This window comes from Nelusetta ayraudi, unplaced genomic scaffold (assembly GCF_046127955.1).
Source record: "Nelusetta ayraudi isolate G7.1 ecotype Tasmania unplaced genomic scaffold, CSIRO-AGI_Nayr_v1 ptg000252l, whole genome shotgun sequence".
NCBI classification, from domain to species: domain Eukaryota; kingdom Metazoa; phylum Chordata; class Actinopteri; order Tetraodontiformes; family Monacanthidae; genus Nelusetta; species Nelusetta ayraudi.
Window position 1 is genome coordinate 71,075 of NW_027466301.1, and position 23,926 is coordinate 95,000.

The window sequence follows — 23,926 nt, forward strand, 5'->3', positions numbered from 1 at the left end:
GTGCTCCCAGTCAGGGTCCCAGTCAGGGTCCCAGTCAGGGTCCCAGTGCTCCCAGTCAGCTGCCATCTTGCACCAGCGTATTTCTAAGGAAGCCTGACAGCAGAGCGTTTGGTATTTAGGCTGAACACTAGGGGGCGCCCTCAAATAAACCCACCAACAAGAAGAAGAAGGTGCCCCCGCCCCAGGTGTCCAGGTTTGGGTGCACAGGGCCACCGTAGTTCACTGGCAAGCTCAGGATAGGGAGGGAGAGTGACGGTGCGATCTAAAATGTAGCCACTAGATGTCACTGTTTCTCCAATAATGACCCTGGAGTGTGAAGAGGATTTCAAGTTCTATAGATTTGAGTTCTGAGGCCTTGCGCCCCCTGGTGGTGAGGTTGACGCCCAGACCGGAGTTGCAACAGACCCCTTCTTGTGCAAAGTAGCCAGACCGGCCTGGGGTCCAATCACTGATTGTCTAGTACGAAGCTTTGCTTTGTTCCATATTCAGCTTGTTTGTTCCCTGAGGCCTCGCTGTTCTGTCTGGAGGAAGAGTTTTCAATGAATGTCAACGTTGCACCGAGACTTTGTCCACTTTCAACCCACTGAGTGTCGGAGTTTGACTCCCTGCAGCAGCGCAGCAGGCTGGATCATTTATCTGCCCTCTTCCTGCTAGGTGGCGCTGAAGAGACTGAATGGATATGAAACCTTGATGCTGCTGCTTGGCTGGAGGAGTGCAGGTGGGTTCCACTGATGGAGGAGAGAGAGAGGGACGAGTCGGCTGATGATGTCATTGGAAACACACCGTTTATTGCAGGGTCAGGGTCAAGGTCAAGGTCGCCTACCTGACCCTGGGCTGTATTGCATTACACAACTTTACAATGCTCGTACATAGTTTAAAAACACTGTATACTTTATACATTTTGTAAGTCAGACAACCTGAACACACACACACACACACACACACACACACACACACACACACACACACACACACACACACACACACACACACACACACACACACACACGGGGTTGTGTCCAAATTAGATATCGATACGTTAAATCAGCCTGCATCTAGCCTGCATCTAAAATCTCCAATAAAAGCAACTGGGACACAAACAAGCTCGATCCAGAGTCCCAAACTACAGTCCCAAACTACAGACTCGTTGAGCTGTCGGCCAAAGGACAATATTCCAGTATTTTTGTTTTTTGCTTCTTCTCGTCCAGTCGTCCCCACTGTAAACTACAGTAAATTACAACTGCAGTCAACTTGAATGGTTATTTTGCACTTGGATTGGATTAATAAGATGATTTTTCGGGGTCTCTGTGTAATTTGCCGTGGTTCATAAAGAGAGAGTCGGTTTCTTCCTCTCAGCGACACTGCAGCTGGCAGAGTGACGCTGAATCACCTCCACACAACTTTCACAACTTGAAATAAGTCAGAAAAGTCAGAAGCCGTTATCGGATCAATACTTCCTCAAATACTCACGTCTGCAATATCGCAATCCAAACACAAGTGAAAAAGTTGTATCGCGACACCCCTTATATATATATACATACATATATATATATATATATATATATATATATATATATATACATATATATACATATATATATACATACATACATATGTATATATACATATATATACATATATGTATATATACATATATATACATATATGTATATATACATATATATACATATATGTATATATACATATATATACATATATATATATATACATATATATACATATATATATATATATATATACATATATATATATATATATATATACATATATATATATATATATATATATATACATATATATATATATATATATATATATACATATATATATATATATATATATATATACATATATATATATATATACATACATATATATATATATATACATACATATATATATACATATATATATATATATACATACATATATATATATATATACATACATATATATATACATATATATATATATATACATACATATATATATATATATACATACATATATATATATATATATATATATATATATATATATATATATATACATACATATATATATATATATATATATATATACATACATATATATATATATATATATATATATATATATATGCATACATATATATGTATATATATATATGTATGCATATATATATATATATATATATATATATGTATATACATATATATATATATATATATATATACGTATATATATGTATGTATATATATATATACGTATATATGTATATACATATATATATATATATATATATATATATATATATGTATGTATATATACACAAATATATATATACACACAAATATATGTGTGTGTGTGTATATGTACACACATATGCAAACATACATATTAAAAAATGATTAAAAACCAACACAAAGAAACCACCAGAAAGCTCCCCCTCCCCCCCCTCAGTTTCAAGTGTTCCTTCAGGAGGAGTAGTGCAGCAGCTCCTTGTCGTCCCTCTCCTCCTCGTCCACTCTGCGTCCGTGCTTCCTGAAGTACTTGTACCTCTGGACGTAGAGCTTGACCAGGTTGCACACCTTGACCGGGTTGATCTCTCCAGTGCGGCTGTGGCAGATCTGAGGGGACAAAGCAAGTAGCATGTAGCATGTAGCATGAGACAGTGTGACGGCCAGCTTTGGCAACACACACACACACACACACACACACACACACACACACACACACACACACACACACACACACACAGTTGTTTGAACTTTAAGCAGAAGTGCTTTGAGACAAACGGTGCAGTGCAGTGCCGTGGTGGGGGGGGGGGGGGGTGCAGTGCAGTGGGGGGTGTGATTGAGGGCCACTGGAGTGCTGCTGATCTCTGGTCCTGTTTGCACCTGGTCACTTGGAACTGTTCTGGGGGACTGGATCACGAGAACGGATCTCACAGCATCTGTTCGCACTTAGCATTAGCATGCACCTCCAGCGTGCCATTTGTGATCGCCCCCCCCCGCCCCCACTGCACTGCACCGCTTCCTTCACCTTGTGCACGGCCTTGCGCAGGATGTCCTTGTACTCGTCCTTGGTGATGTCCTTGCGCTGGTAGTAGGGCTTGATGGCCAGCTTGACCTCCTCCACCGCCCTCTCCTGGGTGTGCAGCTTCTTCATGTACTGCAGCAGAGGACACACAGGAGCTCAGCGCTGAGCCGGGCCGGGCCGGTCGCTCTAGAACCGCCGGAGAACCGGCCTCACCTTGTCGGGATCTTTGCTCTCGCCGTCCCAGCCGGCGGCGCCGCAACCCGCACTTCCTCCGGGAAGCACCGGGGGCAGCGCGGAGGACGGGGTCTGCAGAGGACCAGCGCCCCCTACGGAGGGCTGCTGCAGCAGGGAGGGCGGGGTCTTTGTGCAGCCGACCAATGGCAGCGAGCCGTGGAGGACGAACTGGGCCGGACTGAGTCTGGGAGGTGGGGGGAGAACCGCAGGGAGGGGGGCCTGAGAGGAGGAGGAGGAAGAGGAGGACGAGGAAGCCGACGGAGTGGTGGGCAGGTGCTGCTGGTTCTGGCTCTGGTTCTGGTTCTGGTTCTGGTTGGCCTTGGAGAGGATCTACAGAGAGTTTTGGAGACAGTCAGTCCAACGAGGACACAACAACTGCACATCACGCAACAACAGCTGCAATGGAACACACACATCTCCAGTACACACAACACAACACAGCAGCAGCAGTGTGTGTAGTGTCCAGTCAGCGCTACACAACTTGTCATCAGTCGCTGGGCTTTGGATCTGCTGCTGTGGTTTCAGTGGACCGGGTCGTGTGGCTCCGCCCCTCACCTGGTTGCTGGCTTGAAGGAACTCGTGTGCTTTCGCTCTGTTGGCAATGTTGGCCTCCTCCATCTTGAAGAGCAGCGCCGTCACTGAGAGGAAGACACACACACACACACACACACACACACACACACACACACACACACACACACACACACACACACACACACACACACACACACACACACACAGCTCTTCAGCCGGGGGAAGCAGACAGGAAGTGCAGGAGGATAGAACAGGAAGTGCAAGAGGATAGAACAGGAAGTGCACCAGGATAGAACAGGAAGTGCACCAGGATAGAACAGGAAGTGCAGGAGGATATGCTGTTGTTGCTATGACCTGCGATAAATACAACAAACAACACGACAACAGAAGAAAGAACTTCTGCACACACTGAAGAAAAACAACAACGATCTCCAATCCAATGTTTCCTCTCCAACAAGATGTTACTGTTGGCAGTGCACCAGGTGGGCAGCAGTGCACCAGGTAGCAGTGCACCAGGTGGGCAGCAGTGCACCAGGTGGGCAGCAGTGCACCAGGTGGTGGGCAGCAGTGCACCAGGTGGTGGGCAGCAGTGCACCAGGTGGGTAGCAGTGCACCAGGTGGGCAGCAGTGCACCAGGTGGTGGGCAGCAGTGCACCAGGTGGGTAGCAGTGCACCAGGTGGTGGGCAGCAGTGCACCAGGTGGGCAGCAGTGCACCAGGTGGTGGGCAGCAGTGCACCAGGTGGGCAGCAGTGCACCTGGTGGGCAGCAGTGCACCAGGTGGTGGGCAGCAGTGCACCAGGTGGGCAGCAGTGCACCAGGTGGTGGGCAGCAGTGCACCAGGTGGGTAGCAGTGCACCAGGTGGTGGGCAGCAGTGCACCAGGTGGTGGGTAGCAGTGCACCAGGTGGGCAGCAGTGCACCAGGTGGTGGGCAGCAGTGCACCAGGTGGGTAGCAGTGCACCAGGTAGCAGTGCACCAGGTGGGCAGCAGTGCACCAGGTGGGTAGCAGTGCACCAGGTGGTGGGCAGCAGTGCACCAGGTGGGTAGCAGTGCACCAGGTGGTGGGCAGCAGTGCACCAGGTGGTGGGTAGCAGTGCACCAGGTGGTGGGCAGCAGTGCACCAGGTGGTGGGCAGCAGTGCACCAGGTGGTGGGCAGCAGTGCACCAGGTGGGTAGCAGTGCACCAGGTGGTGGGCAGCAGTGCACCAGGTGGGCAGCAGTGCACCAGGTGGGCAGCAGTGCACCAGGTGGTGGGTAGCAGTGCACCAGGTGGTGGGCAGCAGTGCACCAGGTGGGCAGCAGTGCACCAGGTGGGTAGCAGTGCACCAGGTGGTGGGCAGCGGTGCACCAGGTGGTGGGCAGCGGTGCACCAGGTGGTGGGCAGCAGTGCACCAGGTGGTGGGCAGCGGTGCACCAGGTGGTGGGCAGCAGTGCACCAGGTGGGTAGCAGTGCACCAGGTGGTGGGTAGCAGTGCACCAGGTGGTGGGCAGCGGTGCACCAGGTGGTGGGCAGCAGTGCACCAGGTGGTGGGCAGCGGTGCACCAGGTGGTGGGCAGCGGTGCACCAGGTGGGCAGCAGTGCACCAGGTGGTGGGCAGCGGTGCACCAGGTGGTGGGCAGCAGTGCACCAGGTGGGCAGCAGTGCACCTGGTGGGCAGCAGTGCACCAGGTGGTGGGCAGCAGTGCACCAGGTGGGCAGCAGTGCACCAGGTGGTGGGCAGCAGTGCACCAGGTGGGTAGCAGTGCACCAGGTGGTGGGCAGCAGTGCACCAGGTGGTGGGTAGCAGTGCACCAGGTGGGCAGCAGTGCACCAGGTGGTGGGCAGCAGTGCACCAGGTGGGTAGCAGTGCACCAGGTAGCAGTGCACCAGGTGGGCAGCAGTGCACCAGGTGGGCAGCAGTGCACCAGGTGGGTAGCAGTGCACCAGGTGGTGGGCAGCAGTGCACCAGGTGGGTAGCAGTGCACCAGGTGGTGGGCAGCAGTGCACCAGGTGGTGGGTAGCAGTGCACCAGGTGGTGGGCAGCAGTGCACCAGGTGGGTAGCAGTGCACCAGGTGGTGGGCAGCAGTGCACCAGGTGGGTAGCAGTGCACCAGGTAGCAGTGCACCAGGTGGGCAGCAGTGCACCAGGTGGTGGGCAGCAGTGCACCAGGTGGGTAGCAGTGCACCAGGTGGTGGGCAGCAGTGCACCAGGTGGGTAGCAGTGCACCAGGTGGGCAGCAGTGCACCAGGTGGTGGGCAGCAGTGCACCAGGTGGTGGGTAGCAGTGCACCAGGTGGTGGGCAGCAGTGCACCAGGTGGGCAGCAGTGCACCAGGTGGGTAGCAGTGCACCAGGTGGTGGGCAGCGGTGCACCAGGTGGTGGGCAGCAGTGCACCAGGTGGTGGGCAGCGGTGCACCAGGTGGTGGGCAGCAGTGCACCAGGTGGGTAGCAGTGCACCAGGTGGTGGGCAGCGGTGCACCAGGTGGTGGGCAGCAGTGCACCAGGTGGTGGGCAGCGGTGCACCAGGTGGTGGGCAGCGGTGCACCAGGTGGGCAGCAGTGCACCAGGTGGTGGGCAGCGGTGCACCAGGTGGTGGGCAGCAGTGCACCAGGTGGTGGGCAGCGGTGCACCAGGTGGTGGGCAGCGGTGCACCAGGTGGTGGGCAGCGGTGCACCAGGTGGTAGGCAGCGGTGCACCAGGTGGTGGGCAGCGGTGCACCAGGTGGTGGGCAGCAGTGCACCAGGTATTCACCATGTATCGTATGTATGCCGTGCAGCCTTTGCTTCAATAACTCACGATTGAAAAGACTTTTACTGTGCTGTGAGTGTGAACACCTTTCCTCAAAACAAAATGAAAACATTAAGAATGCTTTCAGAGCAGTCCCCCTGCCCCCACCTCGGCTCCGAGCTGCGTCTGCTCTTCAAGACGGTTTTGAAAGCACTGAATGGAGCTCCGTGTTCAGAGAGGCCGCTACAAACAACAACCTCACTGACGTGGGGCAGAATGCTGCATCTGTTTCCAGCTGCATACAGTGGTGCACGGAGGAGGTCACGGTCTCCGAGACCATCGCTTCCCGGGCCAACCAGAGACCTTGGACGACTAAGGAAGTACTGAGGAGCCTGAGGGAGCGTGATGCTGCATTTGAATGGGATGACACATTGGCACTCAGATCAGCGAGAGCGGACCTGAACCGAGCCGTCAGGTTAGCTCAACGTGACCACAGTCGGAAGGTCCAAGGTTTCTTCCAGGACTCCAGCGAGACCAGGCCACTGTGGCAAGGAATTCGGTCCGGAACAGACTGAGCAGAACCCACACCCTGTCCGCACCACACTGGCTTCCTCGATGAGCTGAACAACTTCTGAGGAAGGTTCAACGCTCTAAAGAACGACCCTGCGAGGAAGAAAGCTACCCCCCCCACATTACTCTATTCATTTATGTACCACCAACATTCTACCTCCAGAGTTCCCAGATTTTTATATCCCTGTACTTATCTCAGCTTGTATATAGATTTTAGTTGGTACTGTATATTCTGGAACTGGTCTAAGTCTAAGTCTTCTGGGCTGCACGTTAAATCTTTCGTTGAGCTGCTGTTTCATTTTTTAGCCGCCTCCTCTTTCAACCTTTAAAATCCACAAACATTTGTTCTTTTATTTCTGGATGCATTTCAAAATAAGAGCTTTTGTCAATGACGTAAAGCTCGACGCACTTCCTGGGCGGAGCCTGGAATTCTACAGAATTCTACCTTGACCTCAGGAAGACGCAGCAAACCCCTCCCCTCACAGGTTTCTAGACGATGAGAGACTTACGGGCCAGAACTCCTCCGGTGGCGCAGTCGACCCCGGTCTGCAGGTTCCAGGGGAACGGCGCCGGCAGCGGGACGAAGGCTTTCCCCACGGACGAGGACGAGACGGAGGCCGGGGGGTCCGACGAGGTTCTGGGCAGCGAGGAGAAGGACGAGAGGTCGCAGCCGGAGGACGAGGACAAGATGGAGGGAGAGGCGGAGCCCTTGGACTCCTCCACCACGGGAGGAGACCTGGCGTCCTGGGCCCCTCCCTGGGCCCCGCCCTGGGCCCCGCCCTGGGCCCCGGACGAGCTGGACGGACTGGTGGCGGGACCAGGAGGTCCGGGACTGGTCTGCGTCGGACCTCGGTCGGCCAGGAAGGAGGTTTCCGGAGTCTTGCAGCTGCTGTCCACTGTCTGAGAGTCGGGGGAGGAGGACTCTCTGGTTCTGGTGGCGGGCGGAGGTGTCCGGGGCGGGGACGACGAGGGAGCGAGTGCGTTGGTGGAGGAAGAGGAGGAAGAGGAGGAGGAGGAGGAGGAGGAGGAGGAAGAGGAGGAGGAGGAGGAGCCAGGCACCGTGCTGGCGGTCTGGCCGGGACGAGGACTGGCCGAGTCGTTGGCATCTCCGTTCCCCGACCGAACCTCCGAGGACGGGCGCTCCCAGACTTTTGTCGGGCCGCTGCCGGCGCCGCCCGTTGACCCCGACACGCCGGCTCGGACCTTGGTCTTCTTGGGGGGGCGGCGCCCCCGCTTGGTGGTCAGCGAGGGGGAGGAGGCGGAGGAGGAGGTGGATGTGATGGAGCTGGGTTTGGTCTTCTTCTTGGACTCGAGTCCTCCGGCTGGACTGGACGAGGAGGGGAGGGGGGGCGGCGCCAGTCGGCCCCTCCTCTCCGGACCGGCCGAGGACAGCGCTTCGGAACACGGCTTCAGGAACGGAGACCGGCTCTCGTTGTCCCTGCAGAAGACCACGGCGATGGAGTCGCCCACCACAGAGGCCCCGGAGGCCCCCGCGGCCCCCAGGAGGTCCAGGCCCGCTTTGCCTCCGGTGGTGCTGCTGACGCCGTCTCGCACCAGAACCGAGACTTTGGACTGCAGCTTGCCTTTGCGACTGGCGCCCTCCTCTTTCTTGGGCTTGCCGGACCGAGCCGGGTCCTTCCTGCCGCTCTGGTCTTGCTCTTTGCTCTTCCTCGTCTTCCTGGTTCGCTTGGACGAGGGCGGACCGGAGAGACCCGGGCCGGACGCCGGACCGGACGCCGGGCCGGACGCCGGGCCGGACCGGACCTTCAGCGAGGAGAGGTGCTTCCTCTTGGGTTTGCCGGAGGACAAAGACTCCGCCTCCTTTAACTTCTTCTTCTGGCGGCGCCGCGCCGTCTTCGGAGCGGTTTTAGTCTGTGGGGCAGGGACCTCCGGGTCCGGAGGCGGGCCAGCAGGGGGCGTGTCCTCCAACAGCTGGTAGTCTGAATCCAAAGCCTCGCCATCCAAGGACAACACGTCGGAGTAGCGTTGGGATCGGTAGCTGGGGTACCGCTGGGGCGAGGGCGACTGCGAGCGGCTGCGGCTGCGGCTGCGGCGGCTTCCTCCAGCAGCGTCCTCGTCCTCCCCCGACAGCCACTTCCTCTTCCTGTTCCTGCCGCGCTGCTGCCGGACGCACTCCTGCGCGGGCCGAGCGTACGAGGCGAGCGGCGGTCCGGGGGAGCCGGGCACGGCGGTGGTGGTGGTGGTGGTGGTGGTGACGGTGATGGTGCGCTTGATGGCAAACAGGTCGGCGCCGCCGAGGTCCTGGATGGACGGGGGGACGACGGGACGACCGTCTCGTCGCTTCTCCCGCTCTACCCGGCTCTCCCGCGGGTCCCGGCACTCCCGCTCTCCCCGGCTCTCCCGCTGGTCCCGGCACTCCCGCTCTCCCCGGCTCTCTCGCGGGTCCCGGCACTCCCGCTCTCCCCGGCTCTCCCGCGGGTCCCGGCTCGGGTCCCGGCTTGGGTCCCGGCTGCTTCTGGACCTCTTTGATCTCTCGGTCTTCCTGTCTTTGGGAGAGGCGGACGGTCCGCCCCCAGAGTGTCTTCTCTCCGCCTCCCTGCTCCTCTCCCTCCGCCTCGGCCCCTCCCTCTCTTTGCGTCCCTCTCTACTTCTGTCCTTGACTCGGCTCCGCCCCCGGTCTGCGTCCCGGTCCTCGTACTGGCTGGAGGGGGAGTGTCCGTTGTGGTCTCTCTGGTGCGAGGTCTTGCGTGCCCTGGAGGCGTCCTTGCTGCGACTCTTCTTCTTGGTTGCGCCGCCGCTGCGTCGGCTCCTCCCCTTTTTCTCCTCTTTTTTACCCCTTTCTTTGTCTCTGCTCCTCTCTTGACCTCCTTTCTCTTTCTTCCTTTTGCTTTTCTTCTCTCGTCGCTCGCCGGCCTTTCCGTCCGCGTTCTTCTGCAGCTCGCCGTCGTCCCCACCGAGCGGCGCCAGGCGGGAGGCGGCGGAGGAGTGCGGAGGCGGAGCCAGCGGAGGCGGAGCCAGAGCGGGTAAACACGACAGCCTCTCCTTCTGCCTGCTCAGGAGTTTGTTACGCAGGTCTTCCACGCCCACCACGGGGTCGTCCTCCGGCTGGTCCCTGGCCTCCCAGGCCCCGCCCCCCTCCGTGCGGACGGACACCAGGCCGTCTCCGTCCAGCACTCTGAGGATGCGCTCTGGCTTGGGGAGGCAGAAGGGGGCGGAGCCCGCACGCCGGTGGGCGGCGACTATTTCTCCTTCTTCCGGCTCCGAGTGATCCGAGTCGTCGGCGTCTCGTCGACGCCCCCTTTTCCCGTCGCCGACGTCTGCTCTCCACCAGGGGGCGCCGGACGGCTGCGTGGAATCGGCCGGCTTGTTGGCGTTCTTTCTGCGGGCCCTCCTCTTCACCTTCACGCTCCGGCCGTCCAGGTCCGAGCCCGGGGAGACGGTCGGGTCGAACGGGTCGTACTTCTCCGCCGGCCCGGTCCGAGCCGGCGTGCGCAGACACGAGTCGGACGAGGTGATGCCGGGCGAGGGAGGAGTCGCTGGGGCCGTGGTTGGTTCCCCCCGCGTCTGATTGGTCACATGGTTCCCGCCCAGAGAAGAGTCGGCGGCGACAGAAGACGAGAGCGAGCGCGAGAGGGAGTCGGGCGACGACGAAGATGAAGAGGAGGGCGACCGGCAGGGGGCGCTGCCAACCAGCGCCGTAGCACTGCCAGGGGAGGCGGGGTCCGATAGTCCAGGCAAGTCCATGAGTCAGCAGGGCCGGGACCTGCAGAACCTCCAGGTCAGCAGGGGTGGAGGAGTGAGGAGAGAACCTGAGGAAGAGGAAGAGGAAGAGGAGGAGTCAGAATGCCGTGAAGATGAAGGGCTGCAGCAACAGACAGCCACACTAGGTGGCGCTCCATGTCACAGCGGCACACTGAGACCACACACAAGCAGGGGGCGGGCTCACCATTGATTGGAGGAAACGTGAAAGTGTGGGTTGGGGGGGTGTGGCCTGTTTTCTTGGCACACTTTGTACCACTGGGTGCAAATTGAGCAAGCGTTTGAATGTCACAGCCTAACATGAGTATTGCTGCTGCCCATGTCCATCCCATAATAACCACAATGATGATAATAATAATAATAAGTTGAATGATGTATTTTTATATTAGTGGGGGGGGGGCAGTGGGTAAAAGCCTCTGTTCATGCTTGATGTGTCAGCAGCGCCCTCTAGTGGCTCTGGCTTCACACTGCCAGGATGATATGGAAGATCAAAGTGGTGACGAGCTGCAAACACCGGCGTCTCTGTGCTGTTGATAGCTTCATGTTGTGAGGATGAGAACCTCCATCAGCGCCCCCCCTTCCACCCCCGGCCCCACCCCCGGCCCCTGGCCCCACCCCTGGCCACCCCCTGGTGGCGCCACTGGTTCAGTCTTGATGCTTTACGTCATGCAGTTCGTCCTGTGGCGCCGTCGCTCACTTCATTAAAGTCCAACTGTTGCGTTGCTTCCGATACCTTTCCATGTTGATGACGCCATCAGTCTTTGATGATGTCACTGCTGTGTGGCTGCTGGGTACGGAATGGGTTCTGTGTGGTTCTGAAGCAGCTGCTGCTGCTGGACAGATGTGTCAATGCGAGTGAAGCCACTGGAATCCACTGTGGCTCCACCACTGTGTGCGCGCGGCTCTTTACAACCTCACAGCGTCCGAGATGTTTTGGGACGCATCATAGATCGTCGGTCCATCTGCAACCGGGTCAACTGACGACTTTTGTCGTCGGTCAATCGTGTTGAAGTCGCAGTCGTGCTTCGCGCAATAATAATAATAATAATAATAATAATAATAATAACTGTTTCTGCGATGCGGTGTAGGGTTTATAGCGGCTCGTTAGCGTCCAGTCCAGTCAGTCAAGCGGACCGAGTCGGTACCTTTTGTCCGCTGATGTGCGGCGGTGTCAGACGAAGGTGTTCGATTCGGCGGCGGCTCGGCTGCTTTTCCTCCAAATCCAAGAGCGGGAAAAAAGCACAATAACAACCGCGTTCTCACGCATTTAGGCCGGTTCGGCTTCCTTTAGCATCGCTGCTGCTGCTGCTGCTTCTTCTTCTTCTTCTTCTTCTTCGTCGTCGTCGTCTTCTTCTTCTTCGTCTTCTTCTTCGGTAGGTGGCGGAGCAGTAACGCCACCTAGCTACTGAACCGGAGTGGTAGGACAATATATATATATATATATATATATATATATATATATATATATATATATATATATATATATATATATATATATATATATATATATATATATATATATATATATAATGCGTATCATGTAAAAAATAAAGAATATTAGCGCTCTCTGTACACCCCCAGTCCTCCAGTTGATAATATGGGGCGGTAGTTGCTCTGCTCCACACTCCAGCACAGTAGGGGGCGCCTATCAAGTTGTTTGCTACCCGCCTTACAAGAAGAAGAAGAAGAGGAAGAAGTCGAAGTCGAAGTCGTCCTCGTCCTTCGTTGTGGTCTCTCATACGAACGGCAGAGGGCGCCGTTCGGCCCTTTTACGGGGCCACTTCCGCTCCTTCGGCATTCTTCGGCTACTTTCGGGCTGCTAACGGTCGGCCAGCTTGTTTGAAATCTCCAGCAGCAGCAGCAGCAGCAGCTTCCTGCTGGAAGGAAGGAAGGAGCGAAAGTCGCGTCAGGAAGCCGAGACACGGAGCGTGGAAGCGGGATGACGGTGCTTCAGGAACCCGTCCAGGTAACCGAATACCCGCTGGCCGCTGTCACGGCCCGGAAGTACCGACATCTGGCGCAATTTAAGCCCCCCGGACTTGCAACGTCCCCCGGTCCCTGGAGCTGTCAGCTAATGCTAAGCTAATGGCTCTGCTAGCCAGCTAGCGGGGCTCTGCTCGGCCCGCACTTGTTCACCTCCGTCCCCTTGTGTGTGTGTGTGTGCGTGCGTGCGTGTTGGCCATCAGTTGCTCGGTTCCGTGGCTGTTAGCTCAGTGCTAGCTGGCTGTGTTTTGACGGCTCAGCCTCCCTGTTAGCTCAATGCTAGCTAGCAGTGCCAGCCTCCCCTTGAAAATGTGTAGAAAGTCGTGCCTCCGCTAATTTATCCTGAACCACATCAAGAAATGATTGTTGGACCACATCAGAGGACCCCTCTGGACTGGTCGTCTTTTCGGCCTGCCCCGCATCTACTGTGTGTATTTGTGTTTATTAGTGTGCTTGTTTGTGTATGTTCGCCATCAATCGCTCGGTTCCGTGACTCTCAGCTCGGCGCTAGCTCGCAAGTACCAGCGTCCCTTTGAAAAGGTGTAGAAAGTTGTTGGTCCCTCTTGTTTCTAATGAACCACGTCATGAAAATATTGGTCAACTATATTGGTGGATCCCTCTGGACCGGAACGCCTCTTGGGCCAGTACCCAGTCTGGGTATTTGTGTCTTTTGACCATCAATCGCTTGGTTTCCGTGGCTGTTAGCTAAATGCTCGTAGTGCAGACTTCCCTTCGAAAATGTGGTCAAAGTTGTTCGTTCCGCTTGTTTCTCATGAACCACTCCATTAAAATATTGGTCGACTATATTGGTGGATCCCTCTGGACCCGGCCGACTGTTCGGCCGCATCTAGTGTGCATGTTTACGTTTGTTCGTGTGTTTGTTTGTGTGTGTTCACCATGAATCGCTCGGTTCTGTGACTATTAGCTCGACGCTAGCTCGCAAGTGCCAGCCTCCCTTTGAAAAGGTGTGGAAAGTTGTTCGTCCCGCTTGTTTCTCCTGAACCACGTTTTATAAATGTTGGTCGATTATGTCGGCGGATCCCTCTGGAACGGACCGCCTCTTCGGCTCTCGTCCAGTGTGTGTATTTTAGTCCCTGAGTGCAGCACGGAGCAATTCGAGTGCAGCTCGTTAAGCAGTCAGAGGTTCCAGCAACTTCAAATTTCGCCGGATCACGGCGGTCCTCCGGCTGGCTGGAGACCCGGAGGGCCGCCATACCGGAAGCTCGGCTGGACGGAACCGCAACAGTCCAAGAAGCTCGTTCAGACACAGGCGGCTGGTTGCGGAAAGTTCGACATTTGTCTTTTGTTTTGGACCTGACTTTTGACCACGACGGTCTAAAAAGCTAGCAGCAGCCAAAGCTAACAGCTGCCCTGGGCTCGGCTCCAGTAGCTGTCCGCTGGTTGGTCGGCTGCTTAGCCGCTGTTTAAACGCTGTTAGCCGCGGCTGACATGGAAGCTTTCGGCTGATTGACAGCTGCCCATCACTCTATCTCTCTCTCTCTGATTGACCAATAGGAGATGATGGTGACCAGTTACGTCATTAGTGTGTGAACACGAACTGTTAAAGAACAGCTGATTGGCTACAGTTAGCACTGCACTGTTAGCTGTGTGTCCCTGACCTGTGTGTGTGTGTGTGTGTGTGTGTGTGTGTGTGTGTGTGTGTGTGTGTGTGTGTGTGTGTGTGTGTGTGTGTGTGTGTGTGTGTGTGTAGGCTGCGGTGTGGCAGGCCCTCAACCACTACGCCTTCCTGGACGCCGTCTTCCTGGCAGAGAGACTCTATGCTGAAGGTAAAGCCGCCGGACGCCCCCCCTAGTGGCCGCTGTGGGTACTGTCCGCAGCACGTTTAGCTCATTTAGCATTGTCCAGCTAGATCAATAGTGAAGGAATAAATGAACCTGTTCCCAACTGGTTGTCCCGTGACCCCTGTAACCTGTGATCTGTGTGTTGTTCCCCAGTGCGGTCAGAGGAGGCGCTCTACCTGCTAGCTACATGCTACTACCGCTCAGGCAAAGCCTACAAGGCGTACCGGCTACTCAAGGCCCACAGCTGCTCCTCGCCGCAGGTCCGCTTCCTGCTGGCCAAGTGCTGCGTGGAGCTCAGCAAGTGAGAGAGCGCACGCACACACACGCACACACACACGCGCATTGAGTTTAAGCCTAGCTCGTTAGCTCCTTCCAGAACATCTGCATAACCAGCAAGGCCGAGGCTGCGTCTCAATTCAGGAGCTGCATCCTTGGTAGGAAGTGTCCTCCGTCTGAAGGAAGCGTCCTCCGTCTGAAGGAAGCGTCCTCCGTCTGAAGGAAGCGTCCTCCGTCTGAAGGAACTGTCCTCCGTCTGAAGGATGCGTCCTCCGTCTGAAGGAACCGTCCTTCGAAGGATGCGTCCTCCATCTGAAGGATGCGTCCTCCGTCTGAAGGAACCGTCCTTCGAAGGATGCGTCCTCCATCTGAAGGATGCGTCCTCCATCTGAAGGAAGCGTCCTCCGTCTGAAGGAAGCGTCCTTCGAAGGATGCGTCCTCCGTCTGAAGGAAGCGTCCTTCGAAGGACCTGGCCGAATAGGACGGACCAAACCCCGCCTCCCTGGTAACCACATGGGACGGTCTAGCCCTGCTGGTTGCCTCACCGCCGTTCCCTCCTGCTGGCCAACCCCGGAAGTGACGTTTTCATAGCATCAAGCTAACCATTGGTTCTCCAGCTAACGATGTGAACTTTCAGAACTTGCGAACCTTCACGCAGTGCTGCGACGCACCTGGCCTTCAAATGCAGCCTTGGGAGGATGCAGAGCCTGAATTGAGACACAGCCTTAGTATTCTTGCTGCTCAGTGTTGAGGCTAGCGACAGGTGCTAAGCTAACGGTGTGCTGCTGTGCTCAGGCTGGCCGAGGGGGAGCAGGTCCTGATTGGTGGAGCCCTGAACAAGCAGAAGAGTCTGGATGAGGTGGTGGCAGAGTTTGGAGAGTCGTCCTCCTTCACGCTGTCGCTACTGGGACACATCTACTGGTCAGCTAGCTCTTAGCTCACTGCTTAGCCACTGCTGCTAATGCTGCTACTGTGCATAACCCGTGTGTGTGTGTGTGTGTGTGTGTGTGTGTGTGTGTGTGTGTGTGTGTGTGTGTGTGTGTGTGTGTGTGTGTGTGTGTGTGTGTGTGTGTGAGCAGCAAGACGGACCGTGCGGCTAAAGGCGCCGAGTGTTTCCAGCGGAGTTTAACCCTCAACCCCTTCCTGTGGTCGCCCTTCCAGAGCCTCTGTCACCTTGGTGAGGGACACACACACACACTGAGACACTCACTGAGACACACACACACAGTGAGTTTTAACATAGCTTGCTAGCTGCTAACATAGCCTTTCTTAGCATTAAAGCTAAGCTAGGCTGTGGAAACAGCTAGCCTCCCTTAGCTTGAATGCTAACCACACACACGCGCTCTCTCTCTGGGCTCTGACTCCACCTCCTCTCCTCCAGGTGAGAGAGTCGACCCCGACCAGGTGTTCAGATGCTCCTCCTCCTCCATGGCTCCGCCCCCTCCGGCCCTCGGCTCCGCCCACCTGCCCTCCCACCGCCTGGACACAGCGCTCATGGAGACGCCCCAGGACACGCTGGTACCCTGACCTTTGACCTCTGAACCCCCACTGCAGAGACCGTGTGTGTGTGTGTGTGTGTGTGTGTGTGTGTGTGTGTGTGTGTGTGTGTGTGTGTTTTAACTTAGCACCTTCTGTAGCTTAGCATTTAAGCTAAAGGAGGCCAGCTAATGCTAAGAAAGGTTCAGTAAGCAGCTCGCGGCTACACCAAAACTACACGTTAAAAAAGTGTGTGTGTGTGTGTGTGTGTGTGTGTGTGTGTGTGTGTGTGTGTGTGTGTGTGTGTGTGTGTGTGTGTGTGTGTGTGTGTGTGTGTGTGTGTGTGTGTGTGTGTGTGTGTGTGTCCAGGAGCTGAACCGCCTCAACTTGGAGTCGACGAATGGGAAGCTGGCGTCCGAGCTGTCCGTCTCCTCCTCCTACATCGACTCGTCGTCTCTCATCTCCCCAGAGGGCGGCGGCCCCCTGCTGGCCAATCACAGCAGCTGCAGCGCCGCCCTGCTGGCCAATCACAGTAGCAGCAGCAGCAGCTGCAGTGCTGCCGCCCTGCTGGCCAAGCAGAGCAACAAACCCAAGAGTGGGCGGAGCCTCCTGGGGGGCCCCGCGGCACTCAGCCCGCTAACGCCCAGGTGAGCCGGGGGTTAGCATTGATTAGCATCGGTTAGCTTAGGACCTAGCCTACTAGCCAAAGGTTTGAGCTCAGGGAGGCTAACAAGGTGTGTGTGTGTGTGTGTGTGTGTGTGTGTGTGTGTGTGTGTGTGTGTGTGTGTGTGTGTGTGTAGCTTTGGCATCCTGCCCCTGGAGCCCAGCCCGGGGGACCCCTCATATCTACAGAACTACTCCTCCACTATGGACACACAGACCACCGCACCCAGCAAGAAGGTCACACACACACACACACACACACACACACACACACACACCTTCCTGTCTGGGCTGCTCTGTGACACTGTGTGTGTGTGTGTGTGTGCAGACGGTCTCCAGGATCAGCCAATCCAAGTCCGTCTTCAGCCAGAGTGGGAACAGCAGGGACGTGCTGCCCCTCCCCTTCAACCAATCACAGAGCTCGGCTCCTCACAGCAGGTCAGTGCTGGGGAACCAACCGCCCGCACTGTTAGCCAGTTAGCTGCGTGTTAGCCCGAGCGGCCCGTGGGTCTGCTGACCCCCTCGGTCCACAGTGAGTTGAGTCCAGCTGTCTGTGTCCTCCAGCGGCTCCCCCCAGGTCCTCAGTCCCAGCATGACCGGGCCTCCTAACGTCCAGCCCAGGAGGAGCTCCAGACTCTTCACCAGCGCCAGCTCCACCGCCAAGGTACCGCTGGTACCAGCACCAGCACACTGCTGGTGCTACTGGTCCCAACACCAGCATCCATACAGACGTGTGTGTGTGTGTGTGTGTGTGTGTGTGTGTGTGTGTTTGTGTGTGTGTGTGTGTGTGTGTGTGTGTGTGTGTGTGTGTGTGTGTGTGTGTGTAGGAGAACAGCAAGAAGCTAAAGATGAAGTTCCCCACCAAGATCCCCAACAGGAAGAGCAACAAGTGCAAAGCAGCCAATCACGGGCCCAAGTCTCTGGCCAATCACAGCAGCAGCTGCAGCAGCAGCAGCAACCTGAACGAGAGCCTGGACATCCTGAGGCTGGAGCCGCTGCTGGGAGACAGCAAGACCCCCCACCACCACCAGAGGGCAGCAGCAGGTCACTCACTGCGACACTGTGGTAGTAGCGACCGCCGCCGGCCACCAGAGGGCTCACTCCTCCTCCTGCTGCTGTGTTCAGATGGGGTTCTGGCCCTGCTGAGGGAACTGGGTCGAGGCTACCAGGCGCTGTGTCGCTACGAGTGCCGCGACGCCATCGGCATCCTGACGGCGCTGCCGCCACAGCACCACAACACCGGCTGGGTTCTGACCACCATCGGCAGGGCCCACTTCGAGCTGGCCGAGTACACCCAGGTGGGGAGAGACACACACACACACACACACACACACACACTCACACACACTCACACACTCACACACACTCACACACTCACACACACTCACACACTCACACACACTCACACACTCACACTCACACTCACTCACACACACACACACACACACACGAGCACTGTCTGATGATGTCACTGCCCCCTGGTGGCTCCTCCCCCTGCAGGCAGAGCGAGTGTTCAGCGAGGTGCGCAGGCTGGAGTGCCACCGTGTGGAGGGCATGGAGATCTTCTCCACCACCCTGTGGCACCTGCAGAAGGACGTGGCCCTGTCGGCCCTGGCCAAGGACCTCACTGACCTGGACCGAGACTGTCCTGAGGTGGAGCACTCACTGACTCTCTGACTCTCTGACTCTCTGACTCACTGACTCTCTGACTCACTGACTCTCTGACTCTCTGACTCTCTGACTCACTGACTCTCTGACTCTCTGACTCTCTGACTCACTGACTCTCTGACTCACTGACTCTCTGACTCTCTGACTCACTGACTCTCTGACTCACTGACTCTCTGACTCTCTGACTCTCTGACTCACTGACTCTCTGACTCACTGACTCTCTGACTCACTGACTCTCTGACTCTCTGACTCACTGACTCTCTGACTCACTGACTCTCTGACTCACTGACTCTCTGACTCTCTGACTCACTGACTCTCTGACTCTCTGACTCACTGACTCTCTGACTCACTGACTCTCTGACTCTCTTCCTCCAGGCCTGGTGTGTCGCTGGGAACTGACTCTCTGACTCTCTGACTCACTGACTCTCTGACTCACTGCCTCACTGACTCTCTGACTCTCTGACTCACTGACTCTCTGACTCTCTTCCTCCAGGCCTGGTGTGTCGCTGGGAACTGACTCTCTGACTCTCTGACTCACTGACTCACTGACTCTCTGACTCTCTTCCTCCAGGCCTGGTGTGTCGCTGGGAACTGACTCTCTGACTCTCTGACTCACTGACTCACTGACTCTCTGACTCTCTTCCTCCAGGCCTGGTGTGTCGCTGGGAACTGACTCTCTGACTCTCTGACTCACTGACTCTCTGACTCTCTGACTCACTGACTCTCTGACTCACTGCCTCACTGACTCTCTGACTCTCTGACTCACTGACTCTCTGACTCTCTTCCTCCAGGCCTGGTGTGTCGCTGGGAACTGACTCTCTGACTCTCTGACTCACTGACTCACTGACTCTCTGACTCTCTTCCTCCAGGCCTGGTGTGTCGCTGGGAACTGACTCTCTGACTCTCTGACTCACTGACTCTCTGACTCTCTGACTCACTGACTCTCTGACTCACTGCCTCACTGACTCTCTGACTCTCTGACTCACTGACTCTCTGACTCTCTTCCTCCAGGCCTGGTGTGTCGCTGGGAACTGCTTCAGTCTGCAGCGTGAGCACGACGTGGCCATCAAGTTCTTCCAGAGAGCCATCCAGGTCAGTGTCCCAGAGGGCGTGGGGGGGGGGAGAGCCCCAGTGACCCCCAGTGACCCCTGACCTCTAACCCCTCCTGCAGGTGGACCCTGGCTTTGCCTACGCCTACACCCTGCTGGGCCATGAGTTTGTTCTGACAGAGGAGCTGGACCGGGCGCTGGCCTGCTTCAGGAACGCCATCCGGGTCAGCAGCAGGCACTACAACGCCTGGTGAGTCACATGATGCCGCTGATGGTGATGACCATGGTGTCGTATGCACCCAGCCATGACATCATCATCATGGCCACTATAATCCTGCTGCTGCTAGCTCCTTTTAGCCCTTCTGTTAGCTTAGCATTTAAGCTAAGAGAGGCTTGGTGCTTACATAACGGTTATGGGAGCAGCTTAAAAGTGTGTGTGTGTGTGTGTGTGTGTGTGTGTGTGTGTGTGTGTGTGTGTGTGTGTGTGTGTGTGTGTGTGTGTGTGTGTGTGTGTGTGTGCGCAGGTATGGTCTGGGGATGATCTACTACAAGCAGGAGAAGTTCAACCTGGCTGAGATCCACTTCAAGAAAGCTCTGAGCATCAACCCTCAGAGCTCTGTGCTGCTCTGCCACATCGGAGTGGTAGGTGCTCCACAGGAAGTCCCGCCCCCTGCCTAGCCTAGCCTAGCCTAGCCGCCCTGAGCTTTAAAGGCTTAGAGATGCTTATGGAAGCAGCTATTGACCTATGCAACCACTGACTGTGTGTGTGTGTGTACGCGCTGCCCCCCCCCTGCAGGTGCAACACGCCCTGAAGAAGTCCGAGGCGGCGCTGGAGACGCTGAACCGAGCCATCGGCATCGACCCCAAGAACCCACTGTGCAAGTTCCACCGGGCCTCCATCCTCTTCGCCAGCGACAAGTACAAGGTGACCTGTCTCTCCCCCCCCCCCCCCCCCAACCCCCCACCACCACCACCACCACCACCACACACACACACCTCTGATCCATGACCCCTGACCTCTGCCTGCAGGCGGCGCTGCAGGAGCTGGAGGAACTGAAGCAGATCGTCCCCAAAGAGTCGCTGGTGTACTTCCTCATTGGGAAGGTAGCTAAGCTAATGCTAACACGACCATTATGAAGCCTGATTGATAGTTTGCATCACTGTCGGTCTGACCTCCTGACCTCTGACCACCAGGTGTACAAGAAGCTGGGCCAGACCCACCTGGCCCTGATGAACTTCAGCTGGGCCATGGACCTGGACCCCAAGGGGGCCAACAACCAGATCAAGGAGGCCATCGACAAGAGATACCTGCCGGAGGACGAAGGTGAGGTGGTCACATGACCTGCTCACCTGACCCCGCCCACTTTAGTCACCTGACCCCGCCCACCTGGACCTCCTCAGTAAAAGAAAGTATAAAAAGATCAATTAAAAGACATAGAATATCATTGGGTGTCAGGGGTCACATGACCTAGTGTGGGTCACGTGACCTGCAGAGGGCAGCGAAGAGAGGTTGTGGAAGCAGCTAGCACAGGCTACGTCAAACTGTGTGTGTGTGTGTGTGTGTGTGTGTGTGTGTGTGTGTGTGTGTGTGTGTGTGTGTGTGTGTGTGTGTGTGTGTGTGTGTGTGTGTGTGTGTGTTTCAGCCACTGAGGGGGACGACAGTCAGGACAACAGCAGCGTGATGACGGACGCCGACGACACGCAGCTGCACACGGCCGAGAGCGACGACGTTCTTTAGCCCCGCCCCTTCTCCTCCAAGCCCCTGCCCCCTTCTTTACTGAGGCCCCACCCACACACACAGTGCTGTTGCTAGGCAACGTTCTGACAGGCATAATCTCCAGTTTAGCTCCGCCCACCAAGCCCCGCCCCCTACCCTACCAGTCATGTGATTGGCTGAGATGGACTTCTGTGGCCCCGCCCCCCCTCCTCTGACATCACAGCTCTTTTTTTATGTTCTTTTTATCATCGTCGAGGAATAAATGAATAAAAACTAATGCTGAAGCTCCGCCCACCAGTGTTCACTGTTTGTGTCAAACAGCCAATCAGAGCCAAGCACCCAGTGAGTGAGAGAGTGGTGCATGCTGGGTAAGACTGACTGACTGGGTCATGAATCGACCAATCAGGACAGCCGACTCCCCCGGAGGGAGGAGGGAGGAGGGGTCTTCTGGTGACATCACTTTCTGTGGGAGGTCCCCGCCCACAAGCCAGACTGGTCTTTGGCCAATGGGAGGGAAGATGCCTATGATGACATCATATTCTTTTGAATTTTTCTTTCCAGCTGGGAGTTGAGAGGGCAGCGCCCTCTGCTGGGGGGCTGAGGCCCTGCTGGTGGTCAGTGGGTAGAGGGGGGGTAGAGGTGGGTAGGGGTCCGAGTCTCCGGGGGAGTCCAGCTGGTGGTCAGGTGAGTTCAGGTGGTCAGTTTGACCCTGATGGTGGAGACGTCCTCAGACTGCAGCAGACTGAAGGCAGCAGCAGGGGGGGGGGGGGACCAGGTGGACCTGTGATGACCTGTGGTGACCTGTGGGGGTCTGAACTCACCACATTGTGCTCCTGGCCTTCCAGCAGTGCAGAGGTGGACTACTGGGAACCAGCAGGGGGGAAGGAGGGGCCAGCACTGTGGCGCTGTGGGGTGCAATTCACCCGTTTGTCCACTAGGGGCTCCGACTGGAAGTCAGGAGCTCAGTGCACGGATGCATTAATGTGCTGCATGGGTTCATCAGCCACCGACTTCAGAGCTGAGAGGTCATGTGACCAGGTGGAGCTTCTGGACCAGCACACCACCCTGGTGTGAGGGGGAGGAGCAGGAGCTTGGTTCTTCACACCAGAGACTGGATGACCAGCAGGAGCTGGATGAGCTGCAGGACCGGCAGGACCGGCAGGACCGGCAGGGCCAGCAGGTTCACCTCAGAGATCCTCTGGACCTGTGAGTATCTGCTGCTGTCACAAGAGACACAAAGAAGAACCCGGGTCATGAAGGCGTCCGTCTGATGGGAATCCACTGCAGCAGGTGGGTGTGGTCACCTTACCAGAGTCCTCATTGGTCAGAAGAGACTCATTGGTTCAGTGAGTCTGCAGACCAACTACAGTCTCATTGAACGTTGTGACTTTGAATCAGAAACTTTATTGGTCAAGTTTGTGCTGCCAAACAAGGAAGTTGAATCTGGTTTCTCTCACTACCTGGGTTCAAAACCACAAACAAACTACACAATAAGTACAAGTCAGTAAACAATGTGCAACCGCAAGTATAAATAAACTACAAACAGTGCAACTCGGTGGAGGAGGAACATAAGGATCTAATTACAAGGCTACATAGTATATAGAAATAAAATAAAACAGAGAGATGTAGATACAGATAGATATAGATATATAGATATAGATATGCAAGTATTTGTTAAATGTGCAGCTATACCTAAAAATACCTAAATATAAAATATATGCAAGTCTGTCTAAATATACCTATGTATATACATATATAATATAAAAGGTTGCTACTTAGCAGGTTAGCATCAGTATCCATATCAACGTCCTCATTGGTCGACACTGTGCTTGTATTGTGTGGTCACCGCCACTGATGTGTGTTCTGGGAGTTGTGTCGCTACAATCAGCGGCGGTTTTCTCTGTGTCCACTAGGTGGCACTCCAACATAATTGGAGTCTCCACCGTCTCAGTGAACCGGTTCTTCTGGCTTGGCTCCCAAGTGACTCTTTAGATTTTCTGTTGCTGATATTATTTCATTAGCAAACGATGTGATGCTAAAATGAACGACTCGTGTTCATGATAGCAACAATATTAAACGTGTGTGATTCCTCCACTCCACCTGGAACAAAGTGCTGTGAAAGTGACTCTAAAACACCGAACCAAGGAGCCGCCCTGGTGCGACTCTGCAGTGAGCATCAAGAAAACACTGCAACGTAGAGCCACGAACCTTCAGTTGAGCCACGAACCTTCAGTTGAGCCACGATTAGCATTGAAAACCCAACCAACAGCCTCCTCCCTTCCTCCTTCCCTCCTTCCTCCCCCGTCCTTCCCTCCTTCCCTCCTCCCCCCTCCCTCCCTCCCTCCCTCCCTCCCCCCTTCCTTCCCCGTCCCTCCCTCCTTCCCTCCTCCCCCCTCCCTCCCTCCCTCCCTCCCCCCTTCCTTCCCCGTCCCTCCCTCCTTCCCTCCTCCCCCCTCCCTCCCCCCTTCCTTCCCTTCCTCCTTCC

At 55.5% G+C, this 23,926-nt stretch overlaps 2 protein-coding genes across 2 annotated transcripts; one reads left to right on the forward strand and one right to left on the reverse strand.

Moving 5' to 3' along the window:
- Nucleotides 1-2,426: 2,426 nt before the first annotated feature.
- scaf1 (SR-related CTD-associated factor 1) lies at nt 2,427-12,070 on the reverse strand. Its single transcript, XM_076016965.1, has 6 exons — nt 11,953-12,070; nt 7,597-10,857; nt 3,832-3,914; nt 3,256-3,606; nt 3,046-3,174; nt 2,427-2,630 (listed from the first exon to the last, which is right to left on the reverse strand). The coding sequence occupies exons 2-6, from the start codon at nt 10,790-10,792 to the stop codon at nt 2,478-2,480; spliced, it is 3,912 nt and encodes a 1,303-aa protein (XP_075873080.1). The 5' UTR covers nt 10,793-10,857; nt 11,953-12,070; the 3' UTR covers nt 2,427-2,477.
- A 491-nt stretch (nt 12,071-12,561) lies between these two features.
- Nucleotides 12,562-21,733, forward strand: cdc27 (cell division cycle 27). Its single transcript, XM_076016969.1, has 20 exons — nt 12,562-12,773; nt 14,502-14,577; nt 14,746-14,893; nt 15,664-15,789; nt 15,948-16,045; nt 16,250-16,386; nt 16,714-16,991; nt 17,145-17,244; nt 17,336-17,445; nt 17,572-17,671; nt 17,835-18,051; nt 18,133-18,305; nt 18,508-18,660; nt 19,687-19,767; nt 19,847-19,974; nt 20,249-20,366; nt 20,521-20,649; nt 20,754-20,828; nt 20,919-21,048; nt 21,368-21,733. Exons 1-20 carry the CDS (start codon nt 12,747-12,749, stop codon nt 21,460-21,462), a joined length of 2,499 nt encoding a protein of 832 aa, XP_075873084.1. The 5' UTR covers nt 12,562-12,746; the 3' UTR covers nt 21,463-21,733.
- Nucleotides 21,734-23,926: the final 2,193 nt, after the last annotated feature.